Source organism: Salvelinus fontinalis, chromosome 42 (genome assembly GCF_029448725.1).
Source record: "Salvelinus fontinalis isolate EN_2023a chromosome 42, ASM2944872v1, whole genome shotgun sequence".
NCBI lineage: Eukaryota > Metazoa > Chordata > Actinopteri > Salmoniformes > Salmonidae > Salvelinus > Salvelinus fontinalis.
In genome coordinates, this window is record NC_074706.1 from 2,479,532 (window position 1) to 2,491,300 (window position 11,769).

An 11,769-nucleotide genomic window follows, 5' to 3' on the forward strand; every position below is an offset into this window, starting at 1 on the left:
CCTCTTCTAGTCTCTGTGCTTTGAGTCGTAGTCTTTCTCCTCCCCCTAACAGTATCAATTGTGGGCGTGTTAATGGTGACAGGGGCAGGAAGTTGTTCCCCTGCTCAGACGCTGCATGGCTCAACTAAGGTTTCCTGCCACTTTATCGACTCTGCAGTAGCTGACTTCTGACCTCACCTACTAAGAAAATTACCTCAATAAGAGCATTTTTACTTTAGCATTTGGAAGTTACATGCAACAAAACATTATTTATACAAATAAATCTATTAATTTTTGAACACTAACATTTGTTTATAAGATTGATAGCTGTGCTTTTAGTTTACAGTCGATGCATCTTGTTGCCAATCGGCATTTCTCAACGAGTTCAAAGCACGTGAATGTATCCAACTGGTAATTCATTACCACCTTACCACTTGGCTATGAATGCAGAATCAGGTTGCTTTCCCCTGCTCAGATTTTGCATGCATCATAAATTACAGTCAATTCAGAAAATAATCAAAATTCCAATTTAGTAATTCTCCTTATTGAAAGGCATCGAATAGAAATTGATTTCAGTGTAATTCCTAACTTGACTAGAATGGAAATGGATTGATCCCAACCCTGACTGATAGAGAATAAGAGAGTGAAAGTTGGCCTTGCCTTTCCTATTAACCTGGGAAAGAGGCCTGAATACATTTTAACTGGACCACTTTAAGGCAGGCAAGCTTTTCAGCCATGCTAGAGAACACCACATATTAACTGATTTCTCCTCTCACAATTTACAGGATAGGATGTTCAGAAATGTCCTCTAGCATTACTACTAACAGTATGAATATAAGTTTGATTTATTGGGTGGTTTGAGCCCTGAATGCTGATTGGCTGACAGCTGTGGTATATCAGACCGTATACCACGGGTATGACAAAACGTTGGTTTTTACTGCTCTAATTACATTGGTAACTAGCAATAAGGCACCTCTGGGGTTTGTGGTATATGGCCAATATACCACAGCTAAGGGCTGTATCCAGGCACTCTGCGTTGTGTTGTGCTTAAGAACAGCCCTTAACCTGGTATATTGGCCACACCCCCTTGTGCCTTATTGTTTAAGTATACAATAGCTGCTAATTTTCAAGGACATTGTATTGATGCTATGAAAATATTGCTTTTGAGGTTTTGTAGCATTCTATAAAAAAATATTCATCATAGAATATAATATACATTAGCATGAGATTAATATTGCATTATGTAAGCAAGCATTATGTAAAAAGCTATCAACAGAATCATTATTTGTATCATTGTCTTTGTATGGCAGATATTAATTACAGTTGTTAGAACTGTTATAGGTTAATATGTAACATAAGTGCTCAGATGCTGGCTGCTGTTGTATTTGCAGAGTCCATGTCTAATCACTTACAGTAAAATGGCTGCCTAAGCCTAACATGGCTGCCCACACCAAGGACAGAGTTATGAAGTCAATCATTACCTTCATAACAACGCCATCCCAACAGGCTCTGTTCTTTTACAACATGTTTGTGTAGAACATCAGTGTGTGTTACAGCGTTCAGCAGATTTTCTAGCGAATTCAACAACAATATTTTTATTGTCAAAGTCTTTTTCTGCCTTCTCTCCGACTCTCTGTTTCTTCTTTTTTAGCAGGTCTTTGTCCTCTCTAATCCGTTTCACTTGTCCCTGCAGGTCATCTATCTCTTTCTGTTTTTCTTGTAAATAAGAGTCTTTCAGATCCAGTGCCTTCATTGCTCGCTCTAATTGTGACTCCAGATCTTCCTTCTCTTTCAGGTATTTTTTGTACCCTCGTTTCAGTTCTTCCTCTCTCCTCTGGATGGCTCTCTCCACTTTTTGGTACATGTCATTGGTGTAACAGCTCCCTTCATTCTCTTTCACCATGGCTGTTACTTTGTCCATCATCTGCTTTACTTGCTCACGGTCGTCTGTGTTCTCATTGTTGAAGACGTGGTGTCTGTTTCCACAAGTCTCAACAAGCTGCTGCAGACCTTCACCAGCCGCCTGGATAAAGTCCTCAATGCTTTTCTTCTTTTTCTCCAGTGTGTCTCCATGGGTGAAGAGAATCATGGTGTGTCTCACTGCTGCTTCTCCAAAGATGTTCCTGATCCTTGCAACAGGGGTGTGGTCTTCGTCTGTAAAACGACCAAGAGCAACAACAAGCAGGAAGACATGGGGTCCAGGAGAGGAGAGGGCGATGCACTCCACCAGTTGGGTCCTCACTGAAGACTCTGGGAGTTGAGTGTCAAACAGACCAGGGGTGTCAATGACTGCAATGCTCATCTCTGTCTCACTGCTCCTATCACATTGTTTGGTCACAGACTCTGCAGCAAAATCTACTTTGAACTCAGTTCTCCCCAGGATGGTGTTTCCTGATGCACTCTTCCCTGCTCCTGTCTTCCCCACCAGAACAATACTCAGCTCGGAAACTACAAATCAAACAAACATCATTTTAGTTCAAGCCCATAACATCCACCTTATTGTTTTACTGTATGTGTGTGTGTTAATTAACAGCTATATTTTTATCAAACTAGGCCTACCTTACATTCTAAAGGAGACATCATGCTGGCTCTTCTCTCGTTTCTGCTTGAGCTCGCTGTAATATAATTAACACGTTTGCATCAACATATTGCTAAAGACATCACTAAGACAAATCACATTTCAGATAGGATTAATTGAAAATAAAAAGTAAACAGCACAAAACAACTGTCAGTGTATTTGGCCGTAAGCCCAGGCAGTGACCCAGTCAACCAGAGCAAGAGCTCATTTGCAGTTGGAGTTTACTGTTTGAGCCTGAATGCAGGCTATTATATGTTTAGAAAAATGTTTCTCCACGAATGATCAGTGAGTAAATTAAATGGTAGTTAAACACCTGGTAGGTAAAATTCTAATTTAGTAAGGGACTGTTGTCACACACTGACTTTAGTTATATTTGTTTTCTTTATTTTTTGGTTAGGTCATTGTGTGACAAGGGTGGTTTGTTTAGTATTTGTATTTGTCTAGTTGTTTTTGTCTTGTCTAGGGGTGTTGTCTATCTATGGGGATTTGGTATGGTCTAGGGATTGTAGGTTTATGGTGGCTTGAATTGGTTCCCAATCAGAGACAGCTGTTTCTTGTTGTCTCTGATTGGGGAGCCTATTTAGGTTGCCATTTTCCATGTTGGTTTTGTGGGTAGATGTTTTCTGTCTCTGTGTCTGTACCAGACAGGACTGTTTCGTTTGTTCCGCTTTGTTATTTTTTGTTCTAGTGTTCAGCTGTATTAAAAATCATGAACACGTACCACGCTGCACCTTGGTCCTCTCCTTCTTCCTCAGACGAACATCGTTACAACTGTAGGCCTAAGTTATTTATTACCTTTGAAATAACATTATTTTTTCATTCTTGTGGTACCAAAATTATATGAAATCCAACAGATCAAAATTAACATTAATCAAATTAAATCACATGTATTGATCACATGTAATAAATACAACAGGTGTAGACTACAGTGAAATGCTTACCTACGAGTCCATCCCAACAGTGATAAAAAGTAAGACAAAATATTTGCACTCAGAAAAAGAGTAACACAATAAAAACAATAACAAGGCTATATAAAGGAGTACCGCGTCAATGTGCAGGGGTATGAGGTAGTTGAGATGGACTTATGTTTTGTAAAAAAAAAAACATTATTATACACCAAAGTGAGTTACAGTAAATTAAACACAGTATGGAGTCTAGTGACTTTTCAAAATGGCGTGTTGTACTTTGAACATTTGGGGGGATAAATCACCCGAATGTACGCAATCCCCAACACCCATTGTGAGAATAAACAACAATGTAAACCTTATGTCATCATTATGCACTTACGGTCATGTTTTTCACATTGTGAAGTCGCCATCGCCGTCGATGTTGCCTGAAATTCCAAAATGTATTAACAACTTTGTTGGATTAATCTTTAGTCATGTGCATAGTACCGCCTAGTACAGTTTGAGATGAGCATGAAAGCCACAATCTGTAATTCGTCTTGCACGCTAACTGCAGACAAACCCCTTTTTTAATGCTATAAAGAGGGGTGGGCCTGGAGAAATGTACAAATTCTTAAACACATAAATATGCTATAGATGCAAGGACTGGAAGTCTGTGAAATGAACATGTATAGTTTAATAAATATGTTCTGGCTAGCTATAAATGTTTTGGCTTACAAAAACTTTTTTACAAATAATGGAGTAAAACAACTTAATTGTTGTAGTTATTCTGACTCAAGCTCATGAAGCAGTTATATTCAAGCTCATGAGACGAGTTCTATTTGTAAATAATAATTTGGTGTGTATAATTTATTGAGATTACCAACGAACAGCAGTAATAATACAGATTGCGCCTTTAATATTGTGGGCGACCCATTTAAATTCGCATAGTTAAGGTAAATTATAGATCTGTTATTCGCATGAAAGCAAGACTGATAAGCGGTGGATGCGATCTATTAGCACTATTTCTATGCTTCCCGTCGTTTACATTTTTACTTTCGCTTTTTTACGAGATTAAAACAACTGAAAATACGACTTAAATAGATATTTAACAGCTATTTAGATTGAGCAATTATTCTCTACATTATACCAGGTGAAGGCAGAGCGAGTTCTACATGTTGAACCGTGTAGTCCAGAGCTTCCATTTTTATCCAAAGGTTGCTACGTGTATTTCTAGGTTGGTGTTTAGTGTACATTGACTGTAGACTACATTGTACCATCAAACGATTGATAATGTTAAATCAGTAGCGTGATGATTGTACCAGATATGTCTTCATTGTAATCTACATGGATTACATTTTCCTGAGGACAAAGATGAGGTTCCAGGGGCTTGTTGAACCCTCAATGTTAGAGTATATATTACACTTGTTATAATGTCCAGTGCACAGTGCCCAACACACAGGAAGTAATAATAAAAACAAAGTGCATTGCTCATCATAATCAATAAAACAAATAACAGGAAGGCTGTCGTCTTGTGCCTATTTCACACCGACTTTCCCTCTGAAGACTGGTTGTACCTGGTGCATGTTTGAATGGATGCCAAACTGGTTGAACTGATGTCTATCATTCTTGTTTGAAAGGTTCAGTCAACTGTAAATGGTATGTACAATGACAATAAGATATAACAAATAAAGAGTTGCACACTATATATATATAAATTCCCAGTAATCTATTGGGTAAATCACCAATGTTTCGGCACCTTCTGAAGAATGCACAGTGAAGAAGGCACAGTGAAGAAGGCACAGTGAAGAAGGAACAGTGAAGAATGCACAGTGAAGAAGGAACAGTGAAGAAGGCACAGTGAAGAAGGAACAGTGAAGAATGCACAGTGAAGAAGGAACAGTGAAGAAGGCACAGTGAAGAAGGAACAGTGAAGAAGGCACAGTGAAGAAGGCACAGTGAAGAAGGCACAGTGAAGAATGCACAGTGAAGAAGGCACAGTGAAGAAGGCACAGTGAAGAATGCACAGTGAAGAATGCACAGTGAAGAAGGCACAGTGAAGAAGGAACAGTGAAGAAGGCACAGTGAAGAATGCACAGTGAAGAAGGCACAGTGAAGAAGGCACAGTGAAGAAGGCACAGTGAAGGAGGCACAGTGAAGAAGGAACTGTGATGCCGAAACGTTGGTGATTTCCCCAATAGATTACTAGGAGTTTATATATATATATATAGTGTGCGACTCTGTTTATTTTCAGAGCTTATAGTTTATTCGCTGTTAGTCAGCACCTCTAAATAGAATAAGTTTCTCAGGGTGTGCACCAGGTCATGTTTTTTATATGTACAGTAACAATGTCATATACTGCACCATTACTGAGGGTTGTTGTATAAGGACAGTATAACTGCCACAAAGAATAGGCAGTTCATCATTCATTTAATGCATTCAAATATATTGGTATGTAAAATACATTGTCTTTCTTCTTTAACCACAGACAAAATGGCTGTGAAATTTAGTGTGGATTTAAGGAACTGAATAACAAAAAAAAATGCCTTGTAAAACTACATTTGATATTTAAAGCATTTTCAGACACAGAATAAGTAACTGTTTACTGTTATTCTCTTCTTGACATAATACTGAATGTGTTGTATATAATAGACCTACAGTAATATGAATACTTCTAAATGGTATATAAAGTATTTGACTTGACTTGAACAAAACATGATGTATGAGTTATCAATACATTATTTCTAAAGCTACAAATGCAATCCTGCCTTGATAATACTCTTTAACAGTCAATAATATGATATAGGCTTATGTCTGCAATAGCCAACTCTCTCTTAAAAAACAACCGTATTTACAATGAGAGACATAGAACCATGAAGCTGATTGTAGACTGTACAATGTAAAGTGTTTTTAAAACTAACCATGGACATTTACCGTGGCAAATTAAGGGGATTAACCATTTTATTACAGCCACTAGAGGGCACTCAAAATTAAACCATGAAAAAAGTAGCAAGAATTCTTGAAGAACTGGCAAAGGGTGAAGGTTGGCCTGGCTGGAAAAAGGGGGGAAAAGAAGACATTCTACCTGGTAACACTGGAGAGCAGCCAAGCTCTTCAGCCAAGACAGAGAACACCAGACATTAACTCTTATCTCCTCTCACAATTTACAGGACAGGATGTTCAGAAATGTCCTTTAGCTTAACTACTTACAGGATGAACAAAGATTTTGCTTGTGACTCTTAGTGATGAATATTGACTTGGGTATTGCACATTTTGAGAGTCAAGAATGTTATATTTCCCTGAATGAGGGTATTTGTTTCTGCCTGTCAGCCTACATAAGACATGAACTACAGCATGACTCTCCTTTACAGTAGACATAATACATCTCCCATTCCCTCCTTGGGAGCTTGATGAATGACTATCTAAGAACAAATAGTTCATATTCAATTCAGAACTATTTCACTGTAAAGTAAAGGGTCACTGAAAACTCAACTTGAACACTTGTTTTAGTTGCATCCATCAGGTTTTGTAAAATGTACAGTAAACAATGGCTGCTTCTTTTCATGGACATTGTATTGATGCTGGAAAAATATTGCTTTAATGGTTTGTGTCTTTTCTTCATTTAAAAATCAATTAAACACTTTATTAAACATTTGCACTCTGTTGCACTTTATAATTTTATGGCCAGTGTCTTTCAGTGCAAACCCAATCCATAGTAAATGTCAGCTTTATATTTAAAAAAACACACTTCACTGCAAAGTGAAGTCCAAACTATACACTCTAAAGTCACTGCAGCTCATTCGTCACAAAACCCACTGATATTGCCAACTACTGAATTCCATAAAGTGAGTGTGGAAGAAGTGAACAAATTATTGTTGTCTATCAACAATGACAAGCCACCGGGTCTGACAACTTGGATGGAAAATTACTGAGGATAATAGATAATATTGACACTCCTATTTTCCATATCTTCAATCTAAGCCTACTAGAAAGTGTGTGCCCTCAGGTCTGGAGGGAAGCAAAAGTAATTACGCCACACAAAGAATAGTAAAGCCTTTACTGGCTCTAATAGCTGACTAATCAACCTGTAACCAACCCTGAGTAAACTTTTGGAAAAAAATATGTTTGACCAGATACTATGCGATTTTAAACAAATTGACAACAAACTTTCAGCACGCTAATAGGGAAGGAACTTACACAAATGACTGATGATTGGCTGAGAGAAATGTATGATTAAAGATTGTGGGGGCTGTTTTGTCAGACTTCAGTGTGGCTTTTGACATTATCAATCATAGTTTGTTGCTGGAAAAGCTTAAGTGTTATGGCTTTATACCCCCTGCTATAATGTGGATAAAGAGTAAAGCCAGTGTGTCTATGTATGCAGATTTCTCAACACGATATACGTCAGCTACTACAGTGACTGAAATGACTGAAACACTTAACAAAGAGATCCAGTTAGTTTCAGAATGGGTGGAAGGAATTAGTTAGTCCTAAATACTTGTTTTTGGGACAATTTATTCAATAAACCCTAAAACTCAACTAAATATTACAAGGAATAATGTGGAAATTGAGAAAGCTGAGGTGACTAAACTGATGGAGAAACCCTGGATTGGGTTGGTCAAAACATGTTAATACAACTGTAGCTAAGACGGGGAGAAGTCTGTCTATAATAAAATGCAGTCTGTCCATAATAAATTGTTGCTCTGCCTTGTTGTCAGGTCAGGTCCTATAGGCCCTAGTTTGTCCCACCTAGACTACTGTTCAGTTGTTTGGTCAGGTGCCAAATAAAAGGGATTGGCTGTCTCAGAACAGGGCAGCGCGGCTGGCCTTTAAATGTACACATAGAGTTAACATTAATGATATGCATGTCAATCTCTCATGGCTCAAAGTGGAGGAGAGATTGACTTCATCACTACTTGTTTTTGTAAGAGGTGATGACAAGCTGAATGTACCGAGCTGTCTGTTTGAACTATCAGCACACAGCTCGGACATCCATGCATACCCCATAAGACAAGCCACCAGAGGTCTCTTCACAGTCCCCAAGTCCAGAACAGACTATTGGAGGCGCACAGTACTACACAGAACCATAAATATATGGAACTCTATTCCACATCAGGTAACTGATGCAAGCAGTAGAATCAGATTTAAAAAACAGATACAAATACACCTTATGAAACAGTGGGGACTGTGAAGAGACACACACAGGTACAAACACACACATACACACACGACGCTAGCACACGCACTCTACACACACATACATTGTAATATGGTTGTATGGTGGTATCATACATTTTGTATTGTAGACATGTGGTGGTGTGACAGTGTTATTATATTGTTTAATGTGTAATATAAGTGTCTTAATGTGTTTAGGCCCCAGGATAGAGTAGCTGCTGCCTTGGGATCCCTACTAAATACATCCATAATATGAAGCCTAACATTTTATACAAAACTACAAGTACAGATGATATTGGTGCTGTCGAGGCAGGGAGAAAACAGAAGGACACTGACACACATCATGTAGCCTACTGCTGCCAGTTAGGCCTCATATTATGGATGTATATTGTATAAAATAGTAGGCTAATTATGGAAGGGGGGATTCGGAGAAGCATTTAGACACTAGGCTACTTGCAATATAGCCTAACAAGTCATTAGATTGGCTTTTATAACACATAGTATAACACATACTAACTAGACATTTATACAGTACATTTTATTAAACACAAGTCATTGTGTATTACATTAGAACATTGAATGAATGCATAAAGGCTAAATAATCCTAATCAATCTGTTAAGGTGTGAAGGAAAATGTTCTGTTTGTGCTTTTCTAATAACCAATTTCACTGGGTTCATGCAAGTGACTGATTTTGAATACATGTTGATCCCTCCAAAAGTTTATTATCTGAAGAGACAGCCTTGAAAATATGAATCTTGTATCATGTCATAAATAATCCTTCATTCCTGCTTGTGCTTGGTAAAGATATGAGAGGGGGAGCGACATGACTCCCTCCTTAGGACCATCTGGCAGAACTCCCAGAATATGTTATATAAGATAGGAGACGGTGCCAGTCACATGCAGGAACCAACCCTATGAACCATGCCTATGTAGTTTGTCTGTGTAAGCAGTATACTGTGTAAGAGATCTAATGGGACTTCCTCAACGGTGTTCACTACAGACCAGCACTTTAGGCATCTAAGTTTGACTGTGACCTCTCCAGCTCTCTGAATAAAGAGTGATTAATTTAGTATTGACTTTGAGTATCCCTGTGTTGAATTTCAACGACAAAGGGTAAAGGCATAAAGGATAAGTTGGGGGCTATCTGTGCATTTTAATTGTTTTATCAATGTTTAGGCTCTTTGCTTAGCTTCTAGATCTCTGTCTCTTTAGCCAGCTAGGCAAGTGATGGGTCGTTGGTGAGCGAACGGTTCATTTTGTTCGAGATCAGTCCTATCTGGTGTATTATCTTTTATTACACAGTAAAGAGCTTTAGTATAAATCAACACAAAAGTTGTCTGTCTAGAGGGCAGGAAGTTCTAATGCTAACTAAGACACATTCTAAGGAAAACTAAGACACAAATGTAAAGAGACAAGGGTGTAAAACGTTAAGGCGACGTGAAGTGTCTAACAAGTCCTGTGGTGACAAACATCAAGGAATATCAAGGATGTTTGTCAGGTCAGGAAGCAGAGTAGAAACTGATTTTACATCACAGTGATATTGTTTACATGCAAGTCTATGCAGCACCTTTAAGATACTGGACACAGTGTAACACAGGGGCACTTAGATTTGTAACAAAAGCAAGACCAGTCAGTCACCAATCACTGTGCCCCTTCTTCCTACGAGAAGGCTGAATCACTGGTACAGGTTGTGTACAAAGCAGTGCTCAGACTACTGCCTAATTATCTGTGCTAATAAGGTCATCACAAACGTATAATCTCCAACCTCAGTTGCTTATGTCATTCAGGTCCCTAATGACAGGACCTCTTATAACGCTCCTTGGTCTTGGTACGAGCTGCAAAACACTTTAAAAACTGGAGGAGAGAGAGGGTGTCGCTTGCTGAGTTTAAAGCTCGGAGGAAGATTTTGTTGACCATTGTGATTTTTTATAATGTATTGTATTTATTGTGCTCTTGTGTTGTATGTACACACTGACTACTTCCTACTGACCTCTTGCCAGGTCTCCCTCTTAAATGAGGTTTCTCAACTCAAGGGTGTTTTCCTGGATAAATACATTTTAAAAGAAAATATATTTTATTTTTCCCCAAAATGGTGTAGGTTGTGATTCATGCTAAGTAAACTGATCCTAGAACAGTGCCGTAGGGTAGTGTCTAGCCAACCTGGAGTGTGAACCAAAGTGCAATGATACCTGTTTTTTTGCAATCATGTGACTTACACTTAAAGTGAAGGATTCCTTTATCAGGGGTTGGAAATCAGTGCACCTTTAGTTATACAGCACAGATAGTGAACTAGGTTATATGTCAAAAACAAAGTTGTATGTCAGGGGGCATGCAAATGAAAATACATATTTTCTTTGCAGTCATCTACATTTGAAAATACACTATATGTACAAAAGTACGTTGACAACACTAAGTGGATTTGGCTTTTTCAGTCACACAAGTTGCTTACAGGTGTATAAAATTGAACATACAGCCATATAATCTCCATAGACAAACATTGGCGGTAGAATGGCCTTACTGAAGAGCTCAGTTAATAAAATATATTTACAGAGCCCTTTTTATATCAGCAGATATCACAAAGTACTATGCAGAAACCCAGCCTAAAACCCCAAATAGCAAGCAATGCAGATGTAGAAGCACGGAGGCTAGGAAAAAACTCCCTAGGAAGCCAGAAACCTCAGAAGAAACCTAGAGAGAAACCAGGCACCTTCTGGCTGTGCCGGGTGGCAATTAAAACAATACATCGCCATTATGGCCAGATTTTTCTCCAAGATGTTCAAAGGTTCATAGATGACCAGCAGGGTCAAATAATAATCACAGTGGTTGCAACAGGTCAGTACATCAGGAGTAAATGTCACTTGTCTTTGCACAGCCAGGCATTTAGAGGTTGAAATAGCAGGTGCAGTAGAGAGAGAGTTGGCATCAGCAGGTCTGGGACAGCAGGTCTGAGAAATGGTAGCACGTCCGGTGAACAGGTTAGGGTACCGAAGCCGCAGGCAGATGAGTTGAAACTGGAGCAGCACGACCAGGTGGACTGGGGACAGCAAGGTGTCATCAGGCCAGGTAGTCCTGAGGCATGGTCCTAGGGCTCAGGTCCTCAGGAGGGGGGGGGGGGGGGATTAGAGGGAGCATACTTGAACCAGTGCACAGAC

General features: G+C 38.9%; 1 protein-coding gene across 1 annotated transcript; it reads right to left on the bottom strand.

The window, feature by feature from the left end:
• Positions 1 to 1,476: 1,476 nt before the first annotated feature.
• LOC129841567 (GTPase IMAP family member 7-like) lies at positions 1,477 to 3,875 on the bottom strand. The gene is made up of 3 exons (XM_055909905.1): positions 3,845 to 3,875; positions 2,544 to 2,594; positions 1,477 to 2,427 (listed from the first exon to the last, which is right to left on the bottom strand). Exons 1-3 carry the CDS (start codon positions 3,873 to 3,875, stop codon positions 1,520 to 1,522), a joined length of 990 nt encoding a protein of 329 aa, XP_055765880.1. The 3' UTR covers positions 1,477 to 1,519.
• Between the last annotated feature and the right edge of the window lie 7,894 nt (positions 3,876 to 11,769).